The sequence below is a fragment of the Littorina saxatilis genome, linkage group LG6, assembly GCF_037325665.1.
Source record: "Littorina saxatilis isolate snail1 linkage group LG6, US_GU_Lsax_2.0, whole genome shotgun sequence".
Taxonomy (NCBI): domain Eukaryota; kingdom Metazoa; phylum Mollusca; class Gastropoda; order Littorinimorpha; family Littorinidae; genus Littorina; species Littorina saxatilis.
Genome location: NC_090250.1, coordinates 25,670,833 through 25,686,373, shown reverse-complemented (window position 1 = coordinate 25,686,373; position 15,541 = coordinate 25,670,833). Strand labels below are relative to the sequence as shown.

The following is a 15,541-nucleotide window of genomic DNA, read 5'->3' as shown; positions in this document are numbered from 1 at the left end:
TCTATCATCATAATTATCCACATTTCATCATTGTGATAATTATCCACACTTGATCATCACTTCATAATTATCTGTATAACTGTGTGTGTGTGTGTGTGTGTGTGTGTGTGTGTGTGTGTGTGTGTGTGTGTGTGTTCTTGTTAAGACCGCGTCGTTTTGACTTTGGCCCGAAAATGGAGCCGAATTGTTTTGACGCACCCCGTTGTTTTGACGTCACAACAACGGATGCCTCGATTTTCGAGCTTCCCGCCCTAAGATATACCATGTGACACAAGGATTTGATTTTATTGGTTCTGTCCAAACTATGATAATTTTGTCAGGGTTGAGTGTGTGGCGAGTGTGTTGGGCTAGTGTTTTGCGGTCAAAACAAGAACTGTAGTTTTTTGGGTTCCCCTGGCGGCAACATTGAGAGAGAGAGCGAGAGAGAGCGGATTGCCGCGTGAAACCGTGATTTGACACGATGGCTGACGCCGACACGCGGGGTGAACGCCGCAGCCGGTACATTACCACAGACACAGGTGTGTATTATATTTATAGTACTTTGTTGTCCATTTTAGACGAAAAGACTGTTGACTGAGTTGTTTTTGAAATAGTGACGCGCCTTCAACTTTATCTTTCAGGTCTGTTGCCACATGGCTCTGACATTCCAAAATGGCTAACCTCGTTTTTTGGAATTTAGAGCTCACAATCCAGTGACAGTGACATTAACAAGAACTTGATCAGTCATTAATTATCAATGGCTTATCAAGTTGTTGGTACAGGTTACTATGCAAGAGTCTTATACATTAAAACAAATTATGGCGAGTGGTGCACAGATCTAAATACTCTCAGTATACTGAGAAGGCACGATGCATGTTGGTTTTTTAACTTCCGAAAGATTCTGAGATTAGCTGTGCGTACAAGCGATCGAATAGCACTGATTTTATCAGTATTTATATAACTATGTTTTGTTTGTGTCAGTCTGTGCTTGTTTGCTGAATTTATGTGTAGGACTAGGAGCCTGAGGCGGGTTGAGATCTAGCTCCAATGTTCAAATTTCAATCTCGCCTTAGGCCTAGTAGCTGTTGAATTAGGGAGACCGAATAAGTCAGTCACGGTGCGACTATATATTTTTTTTTAATTCGATTTATTTAATTAAAAACTCTTCACGTCCTGTACCGCACGACTTTGTTACTATACTTAGGAATGACCTCACAGGACGGAAGCGCTCTCTGTGCTTGAAAACCACATTTAGGTCACTTCCTTTGTAAACAAGCACATAGCTGCTCCGCGGTTCGTTCGTTTGGTGAACGTTTTGGTAGTTTGCAATGGATTTGTATTGATTTTTTTTTCACGGAGATTTTGGGACCATCTCTGGTGATGCTGATACAGTCAGTAAAGACAAATTTGGGGATATTATCGACGAATTAGGGGCAGAACAAGTGCTGGGACTCGAAGCAGACAATCGCTTGACATTGAAATTGTAAGCTTAATGTAGTTTAGTTTCATCTCCCCCGTCGCGATAACCTTCGTGGTTGAAAACGACGTTAAACACCAAATAAAGAAAGAAAGTTTCATCTCTTTGTTCCACCATCACCCAGCCGACGCGGCGACTTCCTGGCGTGGCCGTAAAGTCCGGTTACTCGATCACGTCGCTCTCTGCTCTGTGCATCGTCAAATATGTTCATGCTTTTCACCTGTTGCACGTGAGTGAGTGGAGACTCGGCTCCCCCATAATCATGGTCCAACAGGCATGCGAATCATTAATTCTGCTTTTTACACGATGAGTCTTCTTCTGTCAATTTAATGCATACTAGTTACAAATTAAAATGACAGTATGATTTCTTCATTAATTAACTACTCATAATGATAATACATGTATTATACGTGTATACTTTACATACATGTTTTATAACATAAAACCCATAAATGTCGTGTCTGACACACACAGATACCCACTTTCTGGTCATTTTCATCAAATCCTTACGGTACTGAGGCTTAGCAATAGGGAAATGTGTTCAGGACGTGAATAGTTATTTGACCGGGCGAAGCTGGATTGACTTTGGACTTATCATGTATTGGAGCCATTCTTCCGTTCTGGGGACGAAATCCGTCTGTTGAAAAAAAACAACTACTGTTTGTGTTTTACTTTACCCATACACACGCACACGTTTTTGTTCCTCTTTTTTTCTCTTCATCCTCTTTTTGTTCTGTTTTCTTCTCCTGTCCACGACATTACTGCTTCCCCTCAAACCTATGATGTATTTTTTCCGTGCATGGTTTATCCCTGTCTCTTCCCAGAGACCAGGCAGTCCGGTTACAGTAGCTCGGGTACTTTGTATCTCCCCCAAACTCATCAACTTAAGTTCATTACAGACAGAATAATTAGCATAGCCGCTAATTCAACAGTGTATAGCCTATAGGCTCTCTTTTTCTTTTCTCTCCTCGACATTCAACCCATGGTCCCCCTCGACCACTACCATCTTTGACGCAATGTCACTGTCAGAAAACTCACTGCCTTCTTCGGCATCATACAATTCATCATCTGACAGAGACTCGTCAGTGGTAAGACATAATGCATTCTCATCATACTCCAACTCCTTTGGATCAGACACACCTGAATGACAATGCTTCTCAATTAAAAATGTACACATGCTTTTATGTGAGTTAGGGAAGTATAAATAGAGAATACTATATGGCTTGCTGTGTCGTACCAGATTTTCATGAGTTGTTTTTTTAAATATTGAACTGCGAGCGAAAGCGAGCTATTCACTATTTTAAAAAGCAACGAGTGTAAATCTGGTACAAAACAGCAAGCCATGTAGTATTCTGTTTATCCTACATACTGTACTTACGTGTATTTTACTGAAAATGTCCTGCAGTCGAGGCAGCTAAATTGAAGACGCTTGTTTTGGAACCTCGATCTCTTCTAAAGCCTCGTGCAATCTATTACGTCAAAGCAAAGAAACGTCACTCTGAAAGTGTGGCTTGACGTGTTAGTTCTAAAAATTCATCGAAGGTAATTAGCGAGCGCAATCTTTTTTCTTCTATAATGACGTTTGTCTCGGTGACTTTGGCATCATAAGCAGTGGAAAAACAGGTCCCTGCCAGACTTGCTTGACATGACCTCATTTACATGATATATACACACGTGTGATTTGAACGATTATTATCTCACGAGTGTCTCTCTCACGCATGTAGGATGATATTATTAATCAAATGAAAATTTACTAATAAAATGTTCTATTATGTCACTAGTGGAACCAGGAGGCCGAGGCCAGAGATTTAAAACAAGGGAGTACTTCCCACATTTCTCATACGGCCAAAGAATGGTGCAGGCTGCACTGGCTAAGAGTCTACCTGCCATACCATTGCCAGATGACACCAGCAATCATCCAGGTACAATGTAATCCCATTTTTATTTTGTTGAAAGGCAAGATTTAACCAGAAAGTAAGGAACTAACTCAGGGGTTCCACTTATTGCACACACAAAAGTATATATACGCAGTTTTCAGCCTCCGTACACATTTTCACCGACATGTTGCATTTTGTCACGCAAAATTACAATTGCACTCAAAAAACTAAATAGCCACGAAGAGAGCACCTGAACTCCCACCTCTGATTCTCCCCACCCGCCTTGTTCATCACTGTTAACACTTGTGTACTTATCGCCAGAGGCCATAGTACCAGTGCTCTACCGAATTGAATCTTTATTCCTTAGGTCACTGCCACCGGCGATAGCCATATATATATGAATGACCAGCTCTACCGAAGAGGAAGATTGCATTACATTTCTTTGGGGAGGGGGGGGGGGAGGGGGAGGGGTCATGAGTCACAGAATAAATAATTGATCCTGCTGTGTTCAGCAAAACAATGGTCTGCCTTATCACACATGCCATCAGTTTGGTGCACTGCCGATTCAGTTTACAGGCCAGGGGTGTCCGGGTCTACTCTGATTACATCGGACTGACCCACAGTGATTGTTTTTCAGGCCGAAATATCTTCCATTTAGCGCCATGCAAATAGTTCAGTTCCTCGCTTAGAGGCCTATTACCTGTACAGAGCCACTGCAAAACGCAAACAGACCGATCTGTCGTCGGAAAGTGAAAGAACAGAATCTGATGAAGGGACTTCTTTTAGTTACTTATCATCATCATGTCCAGTGATGGCGCTAGTACTTTTTTCAAACCGGTACGCAAACTTTTATGAAGCAAACAGTCCAGAAAAAAACGGTAGGCTGGTCATTGGAACCAGTTAGAATCCAGCTCAGAGTACTGGTTTTATAGTTTTGCCAGCGAAAAAAGACGCGGTAGTTCTAAAAATCAACGGCAGCCAATTTTGTTCGGGGATTTTTTCGTTTCAACCGGTAAAATACCGGTAATTACCGGTTAAAGCCAACACTGCATGTCTTCTCAATCGTAGTGAGAAAAACACACTTCTCCTGCGCGTTTTTTCCCCCAATTAAGTTTGTAATGGTACGCGTTTTCCCCGGCTCATACGCATTTTTTCAGTCATGTTGTGTATGCAAACGCAAAAAGCAAAAACCCAGTGGAACCCCTGACTAACTAACTGTTATGCAATACTTCTGGAGGGGTGATCACACTACAGTGAACACAGTTTAGTTATGACTAAGATATGTAGTTAAATTGCTATTCTGATACACATGGAAGAATTCAGGGTTATGATTTGATAGTCTCACATGGACCTATTTCGGTCATAAGGCCATATATGTCAACGGAAGCTGCTCAATATCCTATATATTTACAACAATAAAGCATGCTTCCTGTTTCATCACCGTGGATGAATTAAGTGCTTGCATGCACATACCTGGTCAGGTTTGCTTCTGTTACTGGTCGACAGACGATATAGTTTGTACAAAAACTAAATTCTTGCCGTCCATGAAATACATCCCTGGTAAAAATTCAATTCCTGCAACACACCTTGCAAAACTAGTAGCTGCAGTCTAGCAGACGGTCTTTCCAGTGCTTTGTAATGAATCGGCAATATTGCCTTTGCCTATGCAACGCTCATATATATGCAGATCCCAATCTGATGAATGGACTGACCCACAGTTAACAGAGAAAATAAAGGACCCACTAGAGAAAGTGCTGAATTCTTGGGATGTAGTCTGATGATAGACGGAAGACAGACAATAGACGGAAGACAGACAATAGACAGAAGATAGACGGAAGACAGACAATAGACGGAAGATAGACGGAAGACAGACAATAGACGGAAGACAGATGGTAGATCGAAGACAGACAATAGACGGAAGACAGACGATAGACGGAAGACAGACGATAGATGGAAGACAGACAATAGACAGAAGATAGACGGAAGACAGACAATAGACGGAAGACAGACGATAGATGGAAGACAGACAATAGACAGAAGATAGACGGAAGACAGACGATAGATAGAAGACAGACGATAGACGGAAGACAGACGATAGACAGAAGACAGACAATAGATGGAAGACAGACAATACACGGAAGACAGACAATAGATGGAAGACAGACGGAAGACATACAATAGACAGAAGACAGACGGTAGATGGAAGACAGACGATAGACGGAAGACAGACGATGTAGTCTGACGATAGACGATATATATACGGACGTTCAACCAGTATTTGGCTTCAGCTTGATTCAGGAACAAGAGGGCGACCGCAACTGAGTCGCATGTGTAGACAAACCATAATGCCTTTCTCCAGTCCAGTCTATGAAATAGGACTTACAGCTGATCTAGCTGGACTCTACGCAAGCTTCAGTACGAATGAAGTAAAATCTCCCATATCAAATTTATTATACACAAATATGAAAACAGTTAACTAGACTGTTCTAACTGTAAACCAACGTAAAGGGGAAATATGAAGCTCAAAAACAGGTTTAAGTCCCAAGCATCATGCAACCACAGGCGCTTTCTGTCTGTCTTTCCTACAGTTGACTGCAGCTTCGAACCACAGGCGCTTGTGACAGAGGACTCTACAAGCAGCCATCACTCAGTTGACTCCCAAATGGTGAGTTTTTATAGAGTAGATTATTTGTTGCCCTGTCTGAAGATATTTTGTTTTTGCGATTTGATTTGTTAAATGTTTGATCTGCATTACTTGTGAGTTTCCTGTGATGACCAAGGCAATGAAATATGTTTGCTATCTGCAGTCTATGTTCTTTTGCCTCTGAAAAACATGCATCAGAGTTGTGCATTCTATTTTTCCTCACTATTGATTGGATTAACGTTTTTAATTTGTGACTGTTTACTGTTAATGTGTTTTTTTGTGCCTATGATTCCATTTTCTGAGGCTGTGCTTATATTTCTTTATTTATCGTCACAGTTCAGTACAGACTTTTAACTAGTGAGAAGAGCATCCTTCCAAATGGACATGTAACAACAAATTTTAGTAGACCTGCTTCGCTTTATTAGCAAATCTAATGGCAACATTATTTCTCGAAAAACCTATAGTTCACTATTGACCAGCAGGGATAGACAAATAGTCTACCCGATTGCCAGGAGTGAGTAAAAAAAATCTGCCGGGCTAAGAGAAACCACCTGGCAACTTGTCGGCTGGCTATAAACATTCTGTACCAATGCAACAGTTTTGGTTGTAATTTCAAGTTTCAAAGCGATGCAACAATTGGGGCATGTGCTGGGCCAGCAACATTTCTGGCGGGCTAGTGAGTACTAGTGTAGTAACTTTCTTGAAGTTACTAGTCCTGTTGGCGAGTTAAGATTTGAAGATTTGGCCATCCTTGACAAGAATGATTGAGATTAAAAAAATCTTGATCAGCACAGAAAATAGCTAGGCTTTACTTTTTTGGTATTTGTTCAAGTCAATGGATATTCTTTTTGCATCATGACTTGTAAAACCCTTGGCAGATCTATGAGGTTGCACATGTGACCAATTGTATGAGCAGCAGTGATGGCCAAATCTCAAAATTTTAATTTGCCAGCCGAACGAGTAACTTCAAGAAAGTGACTAGCCAGACAGAAATGTTGCTGGTCCAGTACATACCACACAACAGATTATGAGTATCAGATTTCTTTGTACAATCAAAATAGAGGTGTTTTTGCAGATGCCAGAGGTTCCTGCATCTGCAGTGTTAATGTGGCTTTAAAACACCATAGTAGTACAACCAACACTTTTGCATTTGACCAGAATTTTCACTGGCCAGATGGGCGAGCTGCCAGACGGTTTCTTCTAGCGGAGACGGATATTTTAATCGCCTCTGGCAATCGGGCGGACAATTTAACCGTCCCTGAGCAGGAATGTGCTTATTGAGCTATATTTTCATATCGTGACGCGGGCCGGTTGGGAATTGTTTGGGCCGGTTCAAATTGCTGACCTAAAAAAAATAAGTTAAGGTAAACCCCTGGACACTAGTTTTTAGGACCTGGAGAGGACCCCAGACAATGGGGCCTCAAGGTTTGTCATACCCAGAACATCCGTTTTAAAGTTTTGTTCCAGCTGGGACTCATTGAGCCCGGTATCGCTGCGTGAATGACACATTTTCCACAAAACCACCCGCCCCATGTTCTATGAAAGATTTCTCTTCAAGGTCACATATCTTCTGCCGGAGGGAGGCTCAGTGCAAACTGACAGCAATTTTTGACGATAGTTATTGTATTTTGCAGGATTTTTCAGACAAAGACATGACATATGTCCCAGACTCTGCCAGCAGCATTGACGGATCGCATTTGTACCCACCATTGTTTTTTGGGTCACAACTCATCACAAAAATGGCTACGGGAACTGAAAGTACTTGCCCTGCCCCTGCTGAACCTGCTTGTCCTGAGTCCACATCATGCCCCAAAGAAGATCCATGCAGAATCAAAGGATTGTCCTTCGCTGAAACAAAGACTGTTGGTGACAAAACTGTACCCAAGCCTAAGCAGCACTTTTGTTTGTTTTGTCAGAAACCACAATCACGTTTGCCTCGGCATATTGAGACGCAGCACAAAGATGAAAAGTCTATGGTCCCTTACTTGAATGCTAAGAAAGGATCCGGAGAAAAGAAGGCAGAGCTGACAAAGCTTCGGAATGCTGGTGACCATCAGCACAATTTGAGTGTTCTGAGAAATGTGTCTGGGACACTGGTGGTGAAACGGAGGAAGCGAGAAAGTCCTTCGGTAAGCAACTTTGTTGCCTGCCCTTATTGCCTTGGATACTTTCAAATAAAGGATATTTACAGGCACAAGTGCGTAGAAGCAAATGATGGCTCACGGAGGGAATTTGTAAAGAAAGGGAAGCTAATGTTGCCCGATTCTGAATGCAAGGAAGATGAGTCGGAGGCATTCCAGTCTTTTCTTGACACACTGCAGTCAGACCATATCCGTCTGGTAGTCAAAACTGACCCTTTGATCAAAGAGCTTGCGAGAAGCCAAGTAAAACGGCACGGATTTAACCCGAGTCGTTTCGCCCAAATACGAAACAAAGTGAGGGAGGTTTCACGTCTGTTATTGAAACTGCGAAAAGTGTCAGGACTTGAAAACGCTTCTCTCAAGGAATTTCTCACGCCTGAAATGTTCAAAACGGTAATAGAAGCAACCAAACAAGTCGCTGGTTACGAAGCAGAGGAATACAAATTCCGAATTCCATCCTTAGCCAACAAACTTGGCTACACAATCAAGCTGTGTGCTGACATACTGGAGGTCCAGGCCGTGGAAAAAAGGAATGACAGTCTGAAGTGTGATGTTCAGGGATACCTGAAACTCCATCAGATGAGATGGAATGAAGAAATTTCTGCCCACGCAAGTCGCAATCTGTATGAACAGAAAAAGGGACATGCAAAACGTCTTCCTCTGTCGAGAGACGTCGCCAAGCTCTCCTCTCACCTCAGCAATGTTTCAGCCGCGGCCACCCAAACCCTCACTACAGCACACGAAGAAAAGGAGATCAAGGCAGCATGGAAAAGCCTTGCGGAAGTCACTCTGACCCAGATAATCCTTTTCAACAGGAGAAGGTCAGGCGAGGCCTCAAGAATGAAACTAGTAGATCTAAATCAACACGAAACTCACGATGTGGATGTCTTCAAATCACTTAGCACATTTGAAAAAATCCTATGTAACAAGCTGACCAGGATTGAGATAATCGGAAAACGTGGCCGAATTGTCCCAATTCTCATGACTGCACAGGTGAAAGCAGCTGTGGAACTGCTTGTGCAAAAAAGAGATGATGCTGGTGTCAGCGGTTCCAACAAATTTGTGTTTTCTTGCACATTCTTTCAGTCGGAGGGGCACATTCGGGGATCTGACACGCTTCGAAAGTTTGTGACATCAGCGCAGTTGGCAGAGCCACAGTTCATCACATCTACTTCACTTCGAAAGCAGGTTGCTACTCTGTCCCAGATAGTCAGTTTGAAGGACAACGAGCTGGATGCCCTTGCTCAGTTTATGGGACATGATGTTCGCACTCACCGCGAGTACTACCGCCTCCCATCAGACATGATGCAGTTGGCCAAAGTCAGCAAATTACTCCTTGCCCTTGAAAAGGGGAAGCTGCAAGACCACCAGCGCTGCACCCTGGATGAGATGGAAGTGGCTGAAGATGAAGCCATCACCTCGGATGAGGAGGCAGGTATGTGTGACATTTTGAAGATGAATTCCTTTGCTCTTTTTGCACAAAATGAACACAGCTAGACTATCTCTAAATCTAGTATTGTAATAACCTTTTTTTTGTATTCTTAAATTCATCTTCTTCTCCTTCTGCTTCTTCTGCCTCTTCTTCTTCTTCTAAATTGGGGGGCTGAGATGGCTCATTCGGTACACAGCGTGGACTACATATAGTTCCTCTGACTCTCATAGTCACAGGTTTGAATCCCGGTCTCCCTCTCTCTGGTATCGCCTTTGTTGTGGCTAGTGACATTGAACCACCAATACAATTTTATTTGTTTTAAATCTAAATTGAGAACGTTCATACTTCAATGCACACTACAATGTGATATATTGTGCTAACATTAATTTGCATTACACAATAAAGCAAACATTAATACTACGGTACTTACTACATAAACTTTTGTACTTGCGATCTGGGATTTTATCTATTCTATCATATTGTAACTATTATTTACAGAATTTGTTGAAAAGGGTCACAGCCCTATTCCAGAACGATCTGCATCAGGAAGGTTCGCAACAAAAGACTCTTTGGCACCGCCACATAACCAGCCCTCTCCGCCTATGCATCAACCTTGTCCTGCTACAGCTGCACCTGACAGTAAGTCTTCTTCTTCTGTGTACGCATGCTATCAACTACAGTACTGCAAGCACTCCCAGTTTCGGATAAAAACAAATGCGATTGGTCACTTTGGCAGAAATAACAACTGTGAACAGAATGTTGATAGTAAAAGAAAGTAAGGAAGCAGGAAAGATGAGCCGGTGCCTACCTAACAGCAAACTAGATAGCTCCTGGTGTTCAAAAACAGGAGGGGCCCTTAATTTAAGTCCGCAGCGCTCCACTGCAGTAGGTGACAGTAAGTGACAATATGGGCTGAATCCATCCCATCTACATGGTGTTGGAGTGGGGACAGGACATATTTGAATGGCGATGTCGCTGTTCAGTGTCTGAAAGTCTCTTAAGTTTGTAGTTGCAAACATGACTTTTCTTTCTCTTTACCCCCCCCCCCCCCCCTCCTCACTCCCACAAAGTAACATAGTAGATTTAATTTCTTATTTGTAGCTGCCATTCCATGTAAAAGTGAATACATTTACTTATTTAGTATAAACTTGTCACCCTGGCATGAGGTAATATGACCGGCACGGTTGGCCTAGTGGTAAGGCGTCCGCCCCGTTGTGGGTTCGAACCCCGGCCGGGTCATACCTAAGACTTTAAAATTGGCAATCTAGTGGCTGCTCCGCCTGGCGTCTGGCATTATGGGGTTAGTGCTAGGACTGGTTGGTCCGGTGTCAGAATAATGTGACTGGGTGAGACATGAAGCCTGTGCTGCGACTTCTGTCTTGTGTGTGGCGCACGTTATATGTCAAAGCAGCACCGCCCTGATATGGCCCTTCGTGGTCGGCTGGGCGTTAAGCAAACAAACAAACAAAAAATGAGGTAATATCACAAGGGTTATTCATGTTTTTGTATTTGTCAGATTCTGCTGATGATGAGGAAGCACCAGAAATCCAAAGGAAGTTTCAACGGTGTGCTGCTGACAGCAGTGCATGCTCAAACAGTTCAGTATATATCTTTCTCCTTAGTCAACCAATTTTCCATGGGGGCGCGACTGGAGATGGATGAAGGTCAGGGGGTTCCTGTGTTCGAGTGGGAACAGCTTGAATTTAACTCACAGAGTTGTTTGTGTCCAACACGCTTGTCGGAGGTGTTTTTTTACGGCGTCAATGTTGGGGGGTGGGTGGGGGTTAAGGATGAGGGGTAGAACTGCATTCGTTGATGCATTTTGATTGTCTTACATCTGAAATGTATTTGTACCTTTGAAGAATAGTTCATTCCTGTACACTCATAACACGGAACACACGTTTATTTATTTTGAACATAACATAATTAATACAATAAATAATTAATTATAATTTTATTATGTCCCCAGGCGAGCCCCCTTCCTCCTGGACATTCTCTCCTGTTGGTGTGGCAATGATGAACAAAAGATGCAGTGTATTCACACAGATCACTTCTCCTTCAGCGTCATCTAACGAAAGTAAGCTTTATTGCATATAAATTAATTTAGAAACATGCTGGCGTCACCCCCCGCGGGTTAGGGGGAGTCCCATATTGGTTGGGACTAGAAAGAATTTACCCGCTGCTACCCAGCATGTCGTAAGAGGCGACTAACGGTTCTGTTTCTTCTCTTCTTTTGTCTTATTTCTGCCTTACCAGTCCTTTCACCTATATTTCCTTCCAAGAAAACTCTCCCTACTATTCCCTGCAGTTTTCCAATTCTTTTCTTGTTGTCTTATTTCTGCCTGACTGGATCCATCACCTTTATTTCACTTACCAAAAGTCTTCTTTTCCACATCCTTATTTCTCTGCACCCCGCATGTCGTATGAGGCGACTAACGGATTCTGTTTCTCCTTTAACCCTTGTTAAGTGGTTCTTGTATAGAATATAGTCAATGTTTGTAAAGATTTTAGTCAAGCAGTATGTAAGAAATGTTTAGTCCTTTGTACTGGAAACTTGCATTCTCCCAGTAAGGTCATATATTGTACTACGTTGCAAGCCCCTGGAGCAATTTTTTGATTAGTGCTTTTGTGAACAAGAAACACTTAACAAGTGGCTCCCTCCCATCTCCACCCTTTCCCCTATCCCATCTCCCCCTTTCCCTCGTCGCGATATAACCTTCGTGGTTGAAAACGACGTTAAACACCAAATAAAGAAAGAAAGAAATGCTGGCGTCATGTACGGACGATTAACTAAGCGCCCATTACCTAGTTGTTGAATGACCGCATTCCATAGTGGAAACTCTTGTGTTTAGTTATTTGACAACGAAATTGATATTTTAAAAGCATATGTCTTTTAGCTGTTGTCCTTTTTTTGCTATTTTGCATAATCTATCAAATGATTTGAAATAAAGATAAGGCAGCTGAGAAAATCTATCGTCTTTTTTTTCCCCAAGGTTCAACTGACAATGAGTACCTACCTGAACAGTGGAGCCATTCCAAACCAAAGAAGCTCAAATCAAAGGCAACGCGCAACAGTGAGTGGAAACATAATCATTGTCTTTATACCTCTTCTTTCTCTTTGTGAACTGAGCTTTAAGGAGCTGACTCAATCCACACAAAAGTTATTCTTTTAAAGTAGAACAAAACCAGTAAACTAGATAGTTATTGTGTTTTTGAGTAAGGTAATATCCTTCTCTGAAGCCCTTGAAAGGAAAAATAGAGCCTGTTCATAACGTGTTAACTGTTAATCTAACTAGGAGCGTATAGTTATTGTGTTTTTGAGTACGGTAATACCCTTCTCTAAAGCACTTGGAAGGAAACATAGAGTATGTTCACAGACCTGTTTACCCTCCCGGAATTATTACGGATTTAGGGTCTAAATTCCGGTATTACGGAAATCTACCGGAAATTCCGGTCACAAGAACCATTTCCGTGTGTGAAAATTTAAAGTCGAAATTGTAGTACTAGTAGTCACCGGGATTTTGATTTCCCGAAAACCCTTTTAGCTCAAGGCCGACCGGAACAGCCTTGTCTGCGCATGTGCAAAAACAAGGTATTTGTCGGTCAACGCGTGGTTTTTGTGCATTCGGTCCGATCGACATGGGTCGTAAGCGTAAGGCCGATCTCTCTGGGGACAAAATGCCAACCAAAAAAGCTCAAGTTGTACAGGAATATCGGCAAAACTATCAAGTCAAGTGGCAGTGTCTGGCGAAGTCTAAGAAGAGCGAATCACTTGCATTTTGGTGATCGAATTGAGATCAGTGCAACAACAAAGCTAGTCAGTCATGAGTCACTGCAGTCGTTCGTCCGCGAACCAAGCGAACGTGTCCCGAGGTTAGACGCAGCATTAGTTTATTTACAAAATGCAGTACACAAATGAACATGGAAACAAACAAATTGTGTTTGGCAAAACATGAGCCTGCTTCGCATCGAGTTTATTTGACCAGTATGTCTGTGCTTCGACATTATCTCTTGCTACGGTCAGTGACTTGTGCTGTTGCCGGAATTTGAAAGTCTTTTTGAGTCTAAAAGTGATCTCCATTAATCTTTCTCCAATATAGCAAAGATCACAGTTCTTTGAATTGAAAAACTTTAAAGAAAATCTTTAAATAAAATGAACGAGCCGGTCCACAAAAAATAAAGGTAGCTTCTGGAGAGTGTTTTTCTGACTGGTTTTAATGCAGGATGTAAACAGGTCTGTGTTCATAACGAGTAAACTGTTAATCTAACTAGGAGTGGCATTTTGTCAAAGAGCAGTTCAAATCCGTACGTTCTTTAACATATCAAAATGGCCTGCTGTCGCTCAGTTTTCTTGATTCAAAACTAAGCAGTAAATTGTATAATTATTTAAAAATGAATAAATAAGTGGATCAGTTAACAAGTGCAATGGCTAACTGACCTGCCACTTCTCATGCCCATTCGTGGCTTCTGTCCCATGCTTTGAAAATGAATGTGTACAGGGTCTGTAATTCCGGTTTTAATTTAGATTTGAAATCTTTTGTAATTAATGGATTACGCCCACATACACTTCCGTGTATTAGAGGCGGGGACGGGAGTCCCAGGAATTGGAAAAAAGAGGAGGTACTATATCTAACTTACATTGAACAACCAAAATGTAAGCAGCACTAAGATTGACAGTGAAAATGTGACAGTTTTAGTGTACTAGCTTTAGTGCCACGAAGAAGAATCAGAACAAATGTTGACTCGGGAAAATAAATGTCCATGCCCAATCAAGATTCGAAATAGAGACACTGAGATCACGAGTTGTCGGCCTAGACCACCAGACTACCCGGCGCTCATATTGAGTTGGCATGATTGTTCCTTATAAAGTTTTAATCCGATAACATATTTAACCTTTGTATCTCCGGTAATAGGTCTTGTGATATCTGTGTCCACAAAGGTTCAAACCAGCCACGTCGACTGTGGTTGGAGGAGGAGGTGAAGGCAGTGGAGGCTCATTTGTTAAAATATATCGCCACGCAAGTGCTGCCAAGAAAAGAGGATATCCAGAAGTGCCTTCAGGCTGAAGAGGCTCTGAAAAATCGTACCTGGCTACACGTCAAGAACTATGTACGAAACCGGATTACTGCTTTGCAAAGAAATCAGCGAAACTAAATAATGTTCCGCTTTTCAGCTACTGATCATCTTTCCAATGTTGTTGCTGATCACTACCACTAAGTAGATATATATCTAGTGCAGGTTTGTGTCTTGAGCTGTACTGGACAATGATTTACACATTTATCTTTATTTGTTTTTATTAATTTTGACTATGAGCACACTGGTGGTTGTGTTTCATGTTAAATGATTTATTTAGTATGTGTTTATGCAAATCATTTTTGGCATTTTGAATAAGCTAGATGTGACCTTTCTTAGCACTGATCCAAAGGTCAGTTTAATATGCGGTCAAAACAATGATGGTGGAGGCAGTTGGCTATTTTTAATTCATTTGCATAGCAAAAACGAGGCTATATATCTATTGACAACTGACCACCTATTGAACACTCAAAACTTTTCAAATAATGGAAGCTTTCATTATAAAAACTTGTCTTGGTTATGAAACCTATGAACACTTATAAAATGCATGTGATTACATCAGCAAAACAAAACAAAATATAAGCAAGTGAGTCATATTCTTTGTGGCTTTGCCCTTGTTTAACTGTATTATCATTATTTATTATCATGAACACAGACAACCATAAGGTCCGCTCCCCCCCCCCCCCCCCCCCCCCCCCCCCGCGGGTTAGGGGGAAGAATTTACCCGATGCTCCCCAGCATGTCGTAAGAGGCAACTAACGGATTCTGTTTCTCCTTTTACCCTTGTTAAGTGTTTCTTGTATAGAATATAGTCAATGTTTGTAAAGATTTTAGTCGAGCAGTATGTAAGAAATGTTAAGTCCTTTGTACTAGAAACTTGCATTCTCCCAGTAAGGTCATATATTGTACTACGTTGCT

The 15,541-nt window shown here is 41.8% G+C and overlaps 2 protein-coding genes across 9 annotated transcripts in view; one reads left to right on the top strand and one right to left on the bottom strand.

Annotated features, from left to right (window-relative positions):
- The window catches only part of LOC138968826 (phospholipid-transporting ATPase IB-like), a 103,946-nt gene that overhangs the window by 26,232 nt on the left and 62,173 nt on the right, over positions 1-15,541 (bottom strand). The gene's annotated exons all lie outside the window — the stretch shown is intronic.
- LOC138968827 (uncharacterized) lies at positions 93-15,286 on the top strand. Of its 4 annotated transcripts, none has more exons than XM_070341482.1 (9): positions 93-518; positions 3,238-3,378; positions 5,922-5,998; positions 7,612-9,553; positions 10,049-10,189; positions 11,067-11,147; positions 11,520-11,627; positions 12,544-12,624; positions 14,490-15,284. In XM_070341482.1, exons 1-9 carry the CDS (start codon positions 461-463, stop codon positions 14,702-14,704), a joined length of 2,844 nt encoding a protein of 947 aa, XP_070197583.1. In that variant the 5' UTR covers positions 93-460; the 3' UTR covers positions 14,705-15,284. The 4 variants fall into 4 exon arrangements, with proteins under 4 accessions (XP_070197583.1, XP_070197584.1, XP_070197585.1 ...); XM_070341484.1 differs by lacking the exon at positions 93-518 and adding an exon at positions 1,043-1,462 and having other exon boundaries at positions 14,490-15,283; XM_070341485.1 differs by lacking the exon at positions 93-518 and adding an exon at positions 1,493-1,685.